This window comes from Cetorhinus maximus, chromosome 20 (assembly GCF_964194155.1).
Source record: "Cetorhinus maximus chromosome 20, sCetMax3.hap1.1, whole genome shotgun sequence".
In the NCBI taxonomy this organism is placed as follows: Eukaryota; Metazoa; Chordata; class Chondrichthyes; order Lamniformes; family Cetorhinidae; genus Cetorhinus; species Cetorhinus maximus.
In genome coordinates this window covers 66,072,278-66,089,486 of record NC_135898.1, presented here as the reverse complement: position 1 = coordinate 66,089,486, position 17,209 = coordinate 66,072,278, and the positions used below count along the sequence as shown (strand labels likewise).

Below are 17,209 nucleotides of genomic sequence, written 5' to 3'. Positions count from 1 at the left end.
CCACCGATGCACAGCGGCAGCAGTGTGTACCATCTACAAAATGCACTGCAGAAAACTCACCAAGTTACTTCGACAGCTCCTTCAAAACTAGCGACCTCTGCCACCTAGAAGGACAAGGACAGCAGATGCATAGGAACACCACCACCCGCAAGCTCCCCTCCAAGCAACACATTGTCCTGACTTGGAACTATATCGCTGTTCCTTCACTGTTGCTGGGTCAAAATCCTGAACTCCCTTCCTAACAGCACTGTGAGTATACCTACACCACATTGACTGCAGCAGTTCAAGCTGGCTCACCAACACATTCTCAATGGCAATTAGGGATGTGCAAAAAATGCTGGCCTATAAAAAAGATTGGAGGTCTCAAGGGGAATCATTCCTCCATTTGTTTGCAAACATTAGGAACCCCTTCAAATCACTGCTAAACCCAGAGAAACCTAGTATAGCCAAAACTGAGCTTTCTCCCCTGGGTTCTAAGATTCCTGCGCTGCCCTTCATGCCAATAATCAGCGTTTCCAATAACACTATTCTTGTACCGTCACTAGATTCTATGAGGCATCTGCTAAAATGTATATACAATTACATCAGTAATTATCACTTCAATCAACTTTCTTTCATTATCTTCTTTGTAAAGTATTCCACCATTTTAGTTTTTTAAATTTTGATTGTTGTTTGGTTAGCATTTATAAAAGAACTGAGGAGTCCCTGTAATTGTCAACAGCATGGTTTTATTTCTTATTTTATGGATTAGATTTTGAGGTTTTTATTCTGCTGTATCTCAATCTGAAATATGTCACAATATGTGGGCAAATCTATATTTCAAATACTTGCTGGAAAATGGTTTGGTGGTGAGTGGGAGGTTGTGCCCCGGTAGCATTCTCTTGCATGACTAAGGGCATGGAACGATGCGTGGGCAGACGGCAAATAAGACGAGATACAGATTTGTTGAAGGAGCTTTGTGCAGATTTGTACAGCTGCAGGGATAAAACAAATATGTTTTTAAACACTATTTTAAAGGTTAGAAACTCTCCCACACACACAAAAAATGACTGAACTGTGTGATGGCAGAACTGTTTTCCTTGTGAAGACAGCTTTTGTATCTGAAACAGGTGCTTGACTCAAATCATGGTATGTGCAAAACCACTGGGATAATCTCGTTAACTCTGATACAGCATAAATGTTCTGTGCTGAGTAATGGATTGAGGACAAACCATACAATGCAACTTTCAGAAGCATAAAACCATTTGTTTCGTATAGTTATAAGTAAACAAATGTAGCTACCTTCTCTTGGGTTGATTTTGGCATCCAATTTTAACTGCATTCCCAATACCGTCTAACAAAATAACGCAAGAGGGACACTTCAATTCATAATATTTCCTGCCATAATGTTTACATTAAAGTAGCTTCAGCCTTCATGTTCTGCTTCACCCTAGAGCATTCAGACTGCCTGGGCTGCAATTTTAACTCCTCCCACTGGGTGGAAGTCAGCTGGGGTGGGAGTTAAAATGCAACTATGGACTTGCACACTACTCCCTCACTCCAACCTGACTGGCTCCAATTTTAATTGGCAGGCAGCAAAGACACCTGCTGAGGCTGGTGAGGTGCTCTTTAAATATGCAAGTTAGGCTCTAATCCGCCATGCTAACCTGAAGTCTGGGCAGAAGAACAGTGGTGGCTTCATCGCCAGTCCAAACCTGCCAGGTACAGCAGTCAGGGCCAAAAATTTCTTCCTTCTTATGGCATTTCAATGGTCTATTATCTTACAAACCAGCATGCAGCACACACCATTTAATTATTTCTATTTGTGCTTATTGCTACAATGTTAATCATATCCCTAACGAGCCATTCATCCAACTTCTTTTGTAAATATTAATTGACACACCATTAACTAGGTGTCTTGTCCATATTTCAATTATTCTGTAGAAGGAGAATGGAGTTACTCCAGTTCCAAATCTTGCTTCAAGGTTTCTAATTTATACTTGTGTTTTCTGTTCATATTTAAAAAGATTTTAGTGTATTAACCATTTGATTTCTGTAGGTTCAGGAGAATTCTGGTCTCTCTCTATACCAGCTAGCTGTGATGCTGGAAAAATGAATTTACTGTAATAGAAAAGCAAAATATTGCGGATGTGGAAAACCTGAAACAAAAACAGAATTCTGGAAATGAACATGGTCCCATTTTTTGAGATAGCACTTGCTGGTGATAACACTGTTATCATCATTTTCAGCTCCTCTAGAACCATCTTTTGTTTCTTTTCTCGTCCCATTTTCAATCTTCTTTCTGTTCCCTTTTGTCATTTCATGAACCCTGCCTTTCACCCTATCACAGATCTCCCCTTTTCTTGGAAAAACTCAGCAGGTCTGACAGCATCTGTGGGGAGAAAGACAGAGTTAACGTTTCGAGTCCGTATGACTCTTCTTCAGTCAGTTCTGAAGAAAAGTCATACGGACTCGAAATGTTAACTGTGTCTTTCTCTCCACAGGTGCTGTCAGACCTGCTGAGCTTTTCCAGCACTTTTTGTTTTTGTTTCAGATTTCCAGCATCCGCAGTATTTTGCCTTTATCTCCCCTTTTCTTCTCCTTCCCCCTGTCCCCAACCTTTCTCAGTTTCTTCACTTGTTTAAAACCTGTTCCATCTCTAACTTTTTCCAGTTCTGCTAAAAAGTCATTAACATTGTTTCTCTCCTCATAGATTTTGTCTGACCTACTGAGTATTTCCAGCATATAGTGTTTTTATTTACATGAATAAAGCTACTTAATAAGATTATTTTTATTCCAGATTTCAAGCATGTTATGCTTTTCTATTATTGTAATATTAACTACTAAATGAAACACAAAGTAGAATTTTTTGTAATAAACACTTTTAAGTAGCTTTTCATTTGTCATGCCTTTTTTCTAGTCTCTTTCAACCCTCCTTTTATTTTAACTTTATTCTTTCCATCCATATTTTATCTATTTTAACCCTTTTCACTTAATGGAGCTGATATGTTTTATTATTTTACCTTTATCTCAATATCTCCTGCACCCATTTTGAAGGTGGGATTAATGAAAACTATCTTCAAATACCTTGTTTTTACTAGTAGCCTAGTTTGGGAAGATTGCTATGGTTACCTCATGGATGAAATTGGTCAACCCTTGATGTAAAAATTGGGTCAAAACTCAGAAGTGCTTCATTACAATGAATGGTATTGTATAGGTTCATATAGAACCAAGCCAAACCTTTAATCAACTGTAACTAATGATGGGTGTGATGGGTCTATTCAACAAATGGCAAATAGGAAATCCTGAGGAGGTCAAAATCACACCTTTCACTGAATAATCTATTAGGTCATAATTCAAAAGGTACATTTTTTGTATCCCAGGACATGATGCTTGTTTGACTTCCTTAAGGACAGATAGAATTAACAGCTGCCACTATTCACCTCCCTAATAGATGGGTATATTATGCATACTTTTCTCAGAACAATAATCACACAGACAATGATACCTCAGATGTTTCAACAGCCAGGGTTAGGTTTAAGGGACTGACTCACACAAAAAAGGATAAAATTAGCAAGTGTTACATCTTTATCAATAGAAACAAAACATAATTTTTTTTGGGTTCAGTACCCCAATGAAACACAAGATAAAAATTCCTACAAATTATGAGACTATAGTTGACTTTAATTGAAGCCAGATACATTGGACACATTAACAATGCAGGCAGATCGCTGGCTGGGCAGATCATACAGATGGATACCACAGAGTAAACCTGTGTTAGACTAGGAAATGGGGCCACCTTGACTCATCTGTATGTAATTAATGAAGCATTTGCAAATTTTTCTACAAAAAAACTATACATCTGAGGGCTGCTCTAATCATGAAATCATGGCTTGCATTTTTGCCAGCTTTCCATTAAAACTAAGCAACATATCCTATTGGAACATTCTTATCTTGAATAAAAAGAATAATCAGTTCTTTTCTCTTGTATACAGCTTTTGGAATTTATGATTTTTCAGCAAGTTGTTACTTTTTCTAAATTAGCTCTATCATTAACCCAATATAATTTGATATTTCTAAGGAAGCTAGACTGATGGAACATTTAGACTCATTAAACACAGTCCAAACCAGGGGGTTACAGAAAGAAGGCAGGGTTGCCATGGACTTGGGGCAATGTCATAACATAAACTTCCATCTCCCCTCTTAAAGATTGCAAAATGTTGAAGATTTTAGAATCTTTGGTACAGATAGGAAGTGATTCAAGGGATTGGGGCTGGAATTACTGTGGTTCACTATTTATATAAATAATATGGACTCAGGGATTGGAAGTATAATTTCAAAATTTACAGATGGCACTAAATTAGGGGATATAGTTAGTATTGAGCAAGACAAAATACAAGACAACATCAACAAACTTGCAGAATGGGTATGTAAATGACAAATGAATTTCGTTTGTGCAAGATGTGTAAGATGGTGCATTTTGTTCAAATAAATAAGGAGGCCACATACTCCTTGGAAAATAAGAGTATAATTGGGATAGAAACGCAAAGGGATTTAGGGATATAGATTCACAAATCATTACAAGTAGCAATGCACATTAAAAAAAGCCATAAGACATACAACAAAGCACTGGAGTTTATTTATAGAAAAATAGAAATTAAAAGCAGAGAAGTTATGTTGAATATTCCTCAGAGCTGAGTTCAAAATAAGAGTCATACTGGATTCAAAGTGTTAACTCTGCTGCTCTCTCCACAGATACTTCCAGACCTGCTGAGTTTTTCCAGCACTTTGTTTTTATTTCAGATCTCCAACTTATGCAGTATTTTGCTTTTATTTTAATGGAAAGGATCAGTTGGACATATAAAGTAACAAATGATGAAGTGCTGTAGAGAGTGAACAAAGAAAGAAATCAGCTGAACATAATTAGGAAAAGACAGAGAGACTGGGAAGGGCACATTTAACAGGAAACAGACTAGTAAGAGACATTATGGAGAGAAGATTTCAAGGAAAAAGAGGAAGAGGAAGGAAGGGAATGTTGATGCATGATGACTTGAAAATTGAAGGGAGTTACTGGAAAATGAAAAGACTGGCACAGGACAGAAACACATGGAGAAGACCATGAGCTCAGGAAATGCCTTTGGGCAGAGCACACATGACGATGATGACGACGACCAGCTAATACTGCCCCTTTACCTGTGCTGCTTTTAGTTCAGTCCGTCAGACCCTGGTAGGATATGCAAGAGGAATGAGTTTTCATTTGAATCTTGACCTAATTTTCTAGTCCTAGGGGAGATGTTTTTCTACTGAGAGTCTATCTGCTTGATGCAGCTTATTTCTGAAAAGAATTGTCAGGGATTGAACCAGGATCCCCCCATTGCACTCTATGATAAAGACTTCTAAAACACCTATAAATATTGTGTTTATTTGTTAATGTTGATGCCTATAAAAGGTAAAGAGAACATAGCATTCATCCTTCATTCCAATGCACAATTATTGCAGGGCTATTGGGCAAGTGTGATCATTGTTAAAAATTGGAATGCTCCACACAATCTGAGGGACAGGAGTGATAGAGTATCAAGTTATACCAATAGTGCCAAAGGTTAATTACCCTAATACCTACAAATAGAACTTTTATATTGTACTTATTTGGTCAGATGGCAAGATCCCTTTTAATCATCAGATATTATAATCATTTCATCAGTTTTAAATAACTACTTTCTTTTCCAGAAAATGAGTTTGAAACCATTAGAAAAAAGTGTTTAAAATGAAGTTCAGTTTATTTTATATAATAACTAATTTTTTGAATTTGTATTACCAATGTTACAGAAGGTGCCACCGAAGTACAGCGGGCTCTGAGTGTATATGCAGGTTACTGTGTGTGGAATAAAAAACATTGACAGAGAAAATATTGTTAAGCTTTTTTAGTTTCACATGGGATCATCTACTGACATTTCTGTGTCACAATCTGGAACTCATGATCTTGTGGCATTCGTTCTGTCAGATGAAGTCACTGACAACTTTTCACCAGGAAAAATGCAGTGCTCATTTTCTGTCTCATGTGATGCTGGTTTATTCCTTTCAAGGCTCACAACATCCCAAGTGGTTAAAATCATATGGATTTTACCTGCCAAGCTATGAGGTCCTTGAGCTTTTCAATCTTTTCATGGTCTTCAGGGTGCTCCTGCAGGTATCTTTCAGTGAAGAATGCCTGATATAAAAATAACACTCATGCAGTTTTAATAAAAACAATTAGAAATCTATTTTTAAGAAGTATTTTCAGAATGGAGCTTGCATGCCTGAAAGTGATGATGTCATAATTGGAAAATATGTGATGGGGAAGATCAAGCTTCTAAGTGTAAACTTCAGTAAACACATAACAGAAAGTTTCCATTGGATGTAGGAAAATATGTAACACAATGATGTATTTATCCTTACCCTTGCTAAAATTGTAAAGTAAAAAAAAGTAAAAAAGTAAAATGTACCAGAGAAAAACAATTTATCTATAAAAGATTGAATAATCAAGTTAATTTTATTATCCAATGATAGCGTCATTTAAACAAGATTTTATGACTTTGAAATCTGTATTATTAAATAGAAAAGAAGGGGAAAAAAGTCAATGAACAAACCTTTTCATAATTGGTGAAACCACCCATTACTGCAGGATCCACAATTCCATTCAGCAGCATGGAGAGAGGGTTAATCGGTAGATTTGGGTCATTCATGTGCTGTTGAACCATGTTATTGATCTTCTCATTCGTTAACTGCATCGTTTCTATTGCGTTCTCCAAGGGGCTTATCTCGACCTACAAAGAGAATGTGTATATATATTATATATGTGTAAAATATAAACTTAAAACTAGTATTTTTCTGCTTGAAGTAATTATTATTTGAATGAGTTCTGATATATTTGTACCATGCTCAGAAAGCGATATAAGGTATTTTGCATTTTATTCAAGTGTGATAAACATTTTCACGTTTAGTTCTAATTTTCTCCACAATGACCAATTAGCAGCAATACTTGTTCCACAATCTGAAGAAAATCAGGACTCAAATGGTTTATAATCCCATGGACTGTATTTTTTTGGTTAAAAAGTAAAGAGAATGCCACTATTTCTATTATGTGAGTTCCAGACGGTTATATTCCACACGGTGATTTCCCTTAGAAGACACCAATCTGCGTCTAAGGTACATTCAGGTAAGTTATCTAAAAATTAAACAAATTAAAATGATTTAATTTGCTTTAAGCATTGTTACAATATTACTCCTTGGACGACAGAAGTCCTGTCAACTATAATCTTGAATTTCAGTTGTCATGATTCAGTTCTACAACCATAAGTAAAACATTAAAACACAGCCTATATAAAACTGGCTGTCCAATCTCATCCCTATAGCCAACATCAATAAGTATCCAAAGCACAAAACAATGGCCTGGATTTTGAGGTCAGGTGCGAACAAATAACACTTCCTGTCCTTTTTGCTGACAGCTTTTCCAGAGACTTTGCGTGGGCAGGTTATGACCACAGGGAGTCCAATACAATGCGCTAACATCTACAGGGAATCTGGGATCTTTCAGAACAGGGTAAGCAACAGCGTATCTCTTCAACCAATTAGATTGAAGAATCTTTACTGTGGCACAGTTCCAAACCAGGAAGTGTAAAATGGAATATTTAATTAATTCTAAAACCACATGCAGAAAGTGAAATAAAGAGAGGGAAAGAAAGATGGGATAAAGAGAGAGAGAAAAAGATTTAAAATTTAAAAATAAATCTCCTTCAATTATTAAAATCTGAAGTATAAAAGTTAATTTTCAATGCCAGAGAGGTTGTTTTTTAATAATTAAGGCACACCGTTAAAAATTCACTTTTATTTGAATGGATGAAATTTAAGTCATTCTAGTATATTGGTAACTAGTGGAGGAACAATGCTACTTCATGCCCATCACGTTTTTGAATGCCGAATCTTGTGACTAGATACTTTTGGTGTGAAGCTTGGGGAAGTGCAGGACAACTCGGACAGCACCTTTCTGATTTCTGCATTTAGCTGCGCACACGTGGACCCTGGAAGTTGTGGTCCGATTTATTCCTTAGTAACGATGAGCACTCATGCTGCTAGTCCTTGAGCATTAATCTTTGAGGATATAACAAGGAGGGTGGGATAAAGGGGAACTAATTGATGTCACGTATTCGAATTTCCAAAAGGCATTCAAGTAAGGGCCACATAAAAGGTTCCTGTGCAAAATAGGAGCTCATGGTTTTGGGGCGATATATTAGTTAGCTAGTCCTCTGTCCATGCTGACAGCCAGATTTGGGATAAATGGACCATTTTCAGGTTGGCAAATTGTAACTACTGGGAGTGCCACAGGGATCAATGCTGGGACTTCAACAATTTACTATACATATTAATGACTTGGATGAAGGGATCAATTGTATTGTTGCCAAATTTGCTGATGATAGAAAAATAGGTAGGAAAGCAAGTTATGAGCGGAATACTAAGAGGCTGCAAAGGGATATAGATAGATTAAGTGAGTGGACAAAAATTTAGCAGATGGAGTATAATGTGGGAAAATGTGAGGTTGTCCACTTTGGTAGGAAATATAGAAAATCAGATTATCTAAATGGACAGAGGCTGCAGTACAGAGGGATCTGAGTGTCCTGGTACATGTAACACAAAAGGTTAGCATGCTGGTACAGCAAGTAATTAGGAAGGCAAATGGAATTTTGGCCCTTATTGTCAGGTAGATGGAGTACAAAAGTAGGGAAGTCTTGCTACAAAGGGACAGGGCATTGGTGAGACTGCACCTGAAGTACTATGTACAGTTTTGGTCTCCTTACTTGACAAAGAGTGTACTTGCAGTGGAGGCAACTGATTCCTGGGATGAAGGGGTTGTCTTATGGGGAAAGGCAAGCAACTTAGGCCTATGCTAATTGGAGTTTAGCAGAATGGGAGGTGATCTTATTGAACCATGCAAGATTCTGAGGGGGCTAGAGAGGGTAGATACTGAGCAGATGTTTCCTCTCGTCGGAGAGAACTAGGGGGAACTAACTAAAAATAAGGGTCACCATTTTAGATGGGGATGAGGAATTCTTCCCTCAGAGGGTTATCATCTTTGGAATTGTCTACCCCAGACAGCAGTGGAGCTTGGTTCATTGAATTTATTCAAGACTGAGTCAGACAGATTTTTGATTGATAAGGGAGTCAAGGGTTATGGGGGACAGAAAAGAAAGTGCAGTAAGCCTGCAAATCAGATCAACCATGATCTTATTGATTAGGCCCTGCTCCTATTTCTTATGATCTTCCTACTGCAAAATCCAAACAAGATTAGCAGATAATATCAATAGCGCAGTTGGGAGTTATTCAGGAACCATGCGGGCCTAGAAATTCCTCTGCGCATATGCCTACACACACCCAAAATCTGATCACATATAAACTACGTAAATATAGATTGTAGGAATTTGGGTCTAAGTGAGTTATGTGCATCACTACAATATGTCCAATCTCCTTGACCTCTAAAGTACTCCCTTATTTGAAGTTTGACTGGTAGTTTACTCTGTGGTTGTGAAGAGAACAGTAACAGTTTAGCAGAGCATCCAAATAAAATGAACGTGAAATGAATTCATCAAACACTATGTCCAAACAAAGCCATGTCCTCAAAACTGGCCACACCCCTGCCTCTCAAATGGGAATATGCTCTAATTGCACTAGCTTGCTGGTATAAGTCTCAAAACATTGAGAACAGATTCTCAGATGTAGCAGAAAATAAAGTAATTTTTTTTGTCTTGTGATGGCAATATTTTTGAACATTTTAAAAAATTCATTCTCACTTGAGACCTGCATTGTGTTTGCTGTTTTGAAAAATTTATTTTTATTGCACAAGTGTAAGTCACATTAAAAATTCAACAGTTTCACTGATTGCAGGTTTTTAAACATGCTGTGCCTGATGTGCAAGGTGGATGATTAAATTAGTTGAAACTTAAATTTTACAATTCAAAGAGGAAACATATTGGTGTGAAATTAGTGATTTTTGGGCACTGATTGTTAACACTAATTTCTGCTTCTTTATGTCCATTTAAGGTTGTGTGTATCCTAATGAGATTGGGAGGGTTCTTGAGCATTTTGGCATTGGTAAAATGAGTGTGCCATTGGATGCTTTTTTGGGTCTAACTTCGGGGTTGCACCCATGTAGGAAACTTCAAGCCTTGATCTGGCATAACATTTTTAATTAAAAACAGCATTAAAGTTTACATTCATTTTATTTCCAAGCCCTCTGCTATACTTGCACTGTAATTCTGTTCTCTTCTCAATTACAGAGTAAACTATCAATCAAAATTCAAATAAGCTTCACTGTGAACACTGAAGATCTAATTTAAGAATTCATCTGTGACAAAATTGTAGAAATAAACTTTACTCTGTAACATGAAATACACAGCTCATAAACAGACCATTCAATCTGTCTTGGTGTTTATACTCCATACACTTCTCCTATTCCATCTACCCTATTTCAGCCTTCTAACATATCTTTCTATTCTGTTGTTTCCCATGTCTTGTCTTGGTTTCTTTTAGAAAGAATCTAAGCTATTTACATCAACTACTTCCTGTGGTAACGAGTTCCACCTTTTAACCACACTGAATAAATAAATTCTGCCTTGTGTCCCTATTGATTCATGTATTTATAGTCCCGAGTTTTGGATTCTCCCACAATTAGAAACATTCTCCCCACATCTGACCTAGAATAACAAATTCTAGTACCTTCTGCACAATTGGTGTAAGACTAATAGTCTTAACATTTTGTAGTTTATCTCTCTTCCTCTTCTTAAATTGTGAAGTGATTTTCCAATCTGAAGGGATAATTCCTGAATCTTGAGTTTTGATGAATCATGACTATTGCATCGACAATTTCCTCACCTGCTTCTTTTAACCCCTCTGGGTGAAAACCAGTCGATCCTGGAAATTAGTCTATTTTAGTCCCATTAGTTTTATTTTTAGTTTTCCTTACATCTCTGACATTTTATCCTCATCTTCCACCTTAAAGATAACACAAATGTAGTGTTTAGTAATAGGGGACAGTGGCATGGTGATAATGGGCCAGGTTTTTGTGCAGGAGGCAGGAAGGTCTAGTTGGGAACTTAGTGACTCAGCTGATCCGTCTCCTTTAAGAGGGCCCCTGCCATCATATTTTCGTATCAGGGAGGCAGGGGCTGGCCCGAAGTGGCAACGTCGGAAGGCAGATGACAAGGGACATTGGTCCAGTTTTAATGATAAATGCTAAATGATAAATGTCATCCCACACCAATCTCCATGCCCTCTCCATGGCCATGTCTCCTCCATAGCCACTTCATGTCTCCTCCAGTACCCAGCATGGGCGGACCTCTGGAGCCATTTGAAGATGAAAAACATTAAGTTTCTAACAATCTAATGCTAATGCCCTCACAGTCAAAAACACTTGATATTAAAAAACTCTTATTCGTGAAATCCTTAGAAAAAAATGTAAGTCCCCTCAACTGTTGTAAAAACAAAGATCGATTTCAAGAAGCACATCAAAGACAGCTGATCCTTTAATAACCTCTTCAAACTTTCAATCAAAACTTGAACATAGCCCCCTGCTAAGGCAAAAGCAAAATACTCAGGATTCTGGAAATCTGAAATAAAAACAAAAATTCTGGAACTTCCTCCCTAACAGCACTGTGGGTGTACCTACACCACGTGAACTGCAGTGTTTCAAGAAGGCTGCTCACCAGCATATTCTCAAGGACAGTTAGGGATGGGCAATGAATGCTCTTGCCAGCAATGCTCACGTCCCATGAATGAACAAAAAAAGTCTGTAATTTCTTGATTTCCAATGCCAATTAACTGCTCGACTAAATTAGTATTCATAGAATTTAGAGGATATACATAAAAGCACAATATCATTAATATTTAAGAGCCTGGTAAACATAATAATTTAAGTTATAGATGTGAGAAGTTATTTGTTATGGTTGGACAGATGGTCAGATTCCCACATGCCAAATTGCAAATGTACTGAAAACCTGATGATAGCAAGTCGTATATCCCATTTGCAAAACTCAGTTGAAGTGTTCACAGATGGCTTGCAAGACTAGCAGACAAAATAAAATGATGCCTCCTTGCAAATGTTTCACCAGCAAAATTATGCCAATTTAATTCCTAATGCATGAACACCTCCATAAAAGAGATGCTGGTATTAATTTTTAAATTCAAGTTGATTGCTTGGTTACCTCCTCTTTTAAATGCTATAGAAATTGACTAATGATTTTTAAAAAAACACCATATTAAAGCTTTCTTCCAAACTATCCTGTTTAAAATGCGAATGAAGATCAATAGACTGTGGGGTCACCCGGCCTTTTAATGGCAATGTTGCTCCATGAATAGATGCTCTTGGAGGTGAAATAATCTGATGAGATCCAAAGGCAATTCCAAGTAAATGCAGCAAACAATGACATTAACAGATTACTATACCCATCTCAAACATAGAAGAAATTTTAGAACTTAATGGTGCACAGGTGGCAAAACTTCACCCTTCTAATCACCGACAATGAAAATCAACAAGAGGAGAAATGGGACTAAAGGCTGAAACAAGCTAAATAATTTGTACTCAAATTTATTCACACTGACAGTACTATTAATAGTTACTGGCATTTTGTCATGAAACTATACATTTCACTCTTATTTTCACTCCAAACTGTGATCATCATGTAAAATTAGCAGGTACAAACTGTTAAGATGCCAATGTAAAATATTGCTATATCTAGGATTTAACTCCAGTATATAATTAGCAAACTCAAAAATTAAACATCATAAACATTTCCCTGCTTTTTCAATAATTTTCCAGTGCAATTATGAATATTTTTGTGGAAAGAATTTATGCAGACATTTCTCAATATCACATAGTTTTCAAAGGTTTCAATCAATAGATTTAAATAGGATAAGAAAAATGAACTGTATAGCCATAGTTACTAATCCTTATTAATGTACTTCAAAAAACAGAAATCTCACAGATGCTGGCACAAGGCTTAAAGGTTATTCACTGCATTGCATTTCAACTTGGAGTTGTGCAGTATGCAGGCTGCTATTGAGCTTTGTGCTGGCCAGCAAGCAGAAAGTGAAACTCATTTTGCTTTCTTTTTTGTTCCTTAGCTTAATCCATATATCCGTTTGTAATGTGGTAGTTATATATTACTTCATTGTTCCTTCCACATGCATGTCCTTTCATAATTACCCTAAAATGTCCACTATTAGCATGAACATGTATATGTAAATTGCTGCAAATATTGCAATGCCACATTAACAATTGCTCCCATTCCAGTTTAGCTTCCAAATGTCTGGCCTCACAAATCCATCTCTCCATTCACTGTGACATTTGTGCTGCTACTAATCTGCTCAGTCACACCCTGATGCAACTTTAATACCCTTGCCCCATTAAAACTATCACCCTCTCTCACTTTGGTCATATCCTTGGTATGGCCCAAATTTGCACTCCCCAAGTCCAAGGGACGCAGAGTTGAATATTTATGGTAAACAACTGGTTTAGCCATTCATTGCCTGAGATGGCTGGACCACCTAAAGTAATATAGGAACCCTTTCCAAAGCTGCTCAGTATTTCACACATCCTGGAATGCAAAGGTAACCCACAGCTTTTCTCCACAACAAATCATCTTTTAAACCCTTCTCCCCTGCCAGTTCCACCCTCATCACCAACAAACACAAGAAGCTCTCAGACTTCTTTGCCGCTATGATTGAGACCATCCTTTCAGTTGTCTCTATGACCCTCCATTCCCTTAGTCCACCATGCGACACTTCTTCCAAGGTTCCCCCCTTGCCCTTGTCCTCAACTCACATCTTTTTCTAGTTTATCTATCTTTCCTTATGTCCTCTCTGGGCTCATTTTCTCCATGCGAACCACTCCCTACGCCCCCAATCTTATTTCCACCAACCATCCAACTTCCCTTCCTGGCCCTTATCTTAGTTGATGGTGTTATCAGTTCCCTCAGGCACTGTCCCCATGCCCTTCAAATCTATAATCACCTCTCCTCAAAAAAAAATACCCTTGATATCTCTGCCCTGGCAAAATACTATTCCATCTCCGTCCACCCTTTCCTCTGCAAAGCCCTGGAACGTGTGGTTGCCTCACAAATTCGTGTCCATATTTCCCACAGCGAAAGAGCGCACATCTCCCTGAGACTAAGTGCTGTTTCAGGGAGATCACTGACAGCGTTTTAAATATCAAAAATAGAAAAATCAAAAAATTATTAACATGTCCCCCTCATGTGACAATGTCACACAAGATGGGACATGTTAATAAATATGACTAAAACTTTATTAAACTTTTTAAAAACAGACATGAAACCTCATCCCACCAGTGGATGAGGTTTCATGTTTTTTCAGAAGCCCGCTGGGGCTCCTGGCCAAAAACAGAATTACCTGGAAAAACTCAGCAGGTCTGGCAGCATCGGTGGAGAAGAAATCAGTCAACGTTTCGAGTCTTCATGACCCTTCGGCAGAACTGAAGCATAGTTAGGAGAAAGATGAAATATAAGCTGGTTTAAGGTGGGGGGGCGGGGGGAGAGAGAGAAGTTGAGGGTGTGGTGATTGTGGAGATAAGCAAGCAGTGATAGGAGCAGATAATCAAAAGATGTTACAGACAAAAGGATCAAAGAGGTGTTGAAGGTGGTGATATTGTCTAAGAAAGGTGTTAATTAAGAATGGAAGACAGGACACTCAAGGTACAGCTCTAGTGGGGTAAGGGTGGAAAGACTAACAAAGTTTTAGTTTTAGATTTAAAAATAATGGAAATAGGTGGGAAAAGAAGAATCTATATAAATTATTGGAAAAAAAAGGGAGGGGGGAGAAACGGGGTGGGGATGGGGGTTGGGGGGGGGCGGGGGGGGAGTTTAAGATCTAAAGTTGTTGAATTCAATATTCAGCCCGGAAGGCTGTAAAGTGCCTAGTCAGAAGATGAGGTGCTGTTCCTCCAGTTTGCGTTGGGCTTCACTGGAACAATGCAGCAAGCCAAGGACAGACATGTGGGCAAGAGAACAGGGTGGAGTGTTAAAATGGCAAGCGACAGGGAGGTTTGGGTCATTCTTGCGGACAGACCGCAGGTGTTCTGCAAAGCGGTCGCCCAGTTTGCGTTTGGTCTCTCCAATGTAGAGGAGACCGCATTGGGAGCAACGAATGCAGTAGACTAAGTTAGGGGAAATTCAAGTGAAATGCTGCTTCACCTGAAAGGAGTGTTTGGGCCCTTGGACGGTGAGGAGAGAGGAAGTGAAGGGGCAGGTGTTGCATCTTCTGCGTGGGCATGGGGAGGTGCCATAGGTGGGGGTTGAGGAGTAGGGGGTGATGGAGGAGTGGACCAGGGTGTCCCGGAGGGAACGATCCCTACGGAATGCCGTCAGGGGGGGTGAAGGGAAGATGTGTTTGGTGGTGGCATCATGCTGGAGTTGGCGGAAATGGCGGAGGATGATCCTTTGAATGCGGAGGCTGGTGGGGTGATAAGTGAGGACAAGGGGGACCCTATCATGTTTCTGGGAAGGAGGAGAAGGCGTGAGGGAGGATGCGCGGGATATGGGCCGGACACGGTTGAGGGCCCTGTCAACGACTGTGGGTGGAAAACCTCGGTTAAGGAAGAAGGAGGACATGTCAGAGGAGCTGTTTTTGAAGGTAGCGTCATCAGAACAGATGCGACGGAGGCGAAGGAACTGAGAGAATGGTATGGAGTCCTTACAGGAAGCGGGGTGTGAGGAGCTGTAGTCGAGGTAGCTGTGGGAGTTGGTAGGCTTGTAATGGATATTGGTGGACAGTCTATCATCAGAAATTGAGACAGAGAGGTCAAGGAAGGGAAGAGAAGTGTCAGAGATGGACCATGTGAAAACGATGGAGGGGTGGAGATTGGAAGCAAAATTAATAAATTTTTCCAGGTCCCGACGAGAGCATGAAGCAGCACCGAAGTAATCATCGATGTACCGGAGAAAGAGTTGTGGGAGGGGGCCGGAGTAGGATTGGAACAAGGAATGTTCCACATACCCCATAAAGAGACAGGCATAGCTGGGGCCCATGCGGGTACCCATAGCCACACCTTTTATTTGGAGGAAGTGAGAGGAGTTAAAGGAGAAATTGTTCAGTGTGAGAACAAGTTCAGCCAGACGGAGGAGAGTAGTGGTGGATGGGGATTGTTCGGGCCTCTGTTCAAGGAAGAAGCTAAGGGCCCTCAGACCATCCTGGTGGGGGATGGAGGTGTAGAGGGATTGGACATCCATGGTGAAGAGGAAGCGGTTGGGGCCAGGGAACTGGAAATTGTTGATGTGACGTAAGGTGTCAGAGGAATCACGGATGTAGGTGGGAAGGGACTGGACAAGGGGGAGAGAGAAGGGAGTCAAGATAACGAGAAATGAGTTCCGTGGGGCAGGAACAGGCTGACACGATCGGTCTGCCAGGACAGTTCTGTTTGTGGATTTTGGGTAGGAGGTAGAAGCGGGCCGTCCGAGGTTGGGTGATTATCAAGTTGGAAGCTGTGGGAGGAAGATCTCCAGAGGAGATGAGGTCAGTGACAGTCCTGGAAACAATGGCTTGATGTTCTGTGGTGGGGTCATGGTCCAGGGAGAGGTAGGAGGAAGTGTCTGCGAGTTGACGCTCAGCCTCTGCGAGGTAGAGGTCAATGCGCCAGACAACAACAGTACCACCCTTGTCAGCGGGTTTGATGACAATGTTGGGGTTGGACCTGAGAGAACGGAGTGCAGTGAGTTCAGAGAGAGACAGATTGGAATGGGTGAGAGGAGCAGAGAAATTGAGACGGCTAATGTCACGCCGACAGTTCTCAATGAAAAGATCAAGAGAAGGTAAGAATCCAGAGGGAGGGGTCCAAGTGGAGGGAGAATACTGGAGGTGGGTAAAAGGATCCGTTGAATGGGGAGAGGACTCCTGCCCAAAGAAGTGAGCACGGAGACGAAGACAGCGGAAGAAGAGTTCAGCATCATGCCGAGCCCGAAATTCATTGAGATGAGGGCGTAAGGGTATGAAACTAAGTCCTTTGCTGAGCACTGAACGTTTAGCATCGGAGAGGGGAAGGTCAGGGGGTATAGTGAATACGCGGCTGGGGCTGGGATTGGAAGATGGGGTGGGGACGGAGGGACAAGCAGGGGTGGAGGGTCCCAGATGGGTGTTGGTGTCGATGAGTTGTTGGAGCTTGCGTTCCTTAGCACTTGAGAGAAAGAGAAAAAGT

The 17,209-nt window shown here is 39.7% G+C and overlaps 1 protein-coding gene across 2 annotated transcripts in view; it reads right to left on the bottom strand.

Moving 5' to 3' along the window:
* Nucleotides 1–17,209, bottom strand: part of dock1 (dedicator of cytokinesis 1) — a 667,847-nt gene that overhangs the window by 45,599 nt on the left and 605,039 nt on the right. For both annotated transcript variants that reach the window (XM_078564873.1, XM_078564874.1), the window contains 2 exons: nucleotides 6,606–6,782; nucleotides 6,104–6,187 (listed from right to left, as the gene is read on the bottom strand). In XM_078564873.1, the coding sequence (XP_078420999.1) occupies nucleotides 6,104–6,187; nucleotides 6,606–6,782 (261 nt within the window). The remainder of the gene's footprint in view (nucleotides 1–6,103; nucleotides 6,188–6,605; nucleotides 6,783–17,209) is intronic.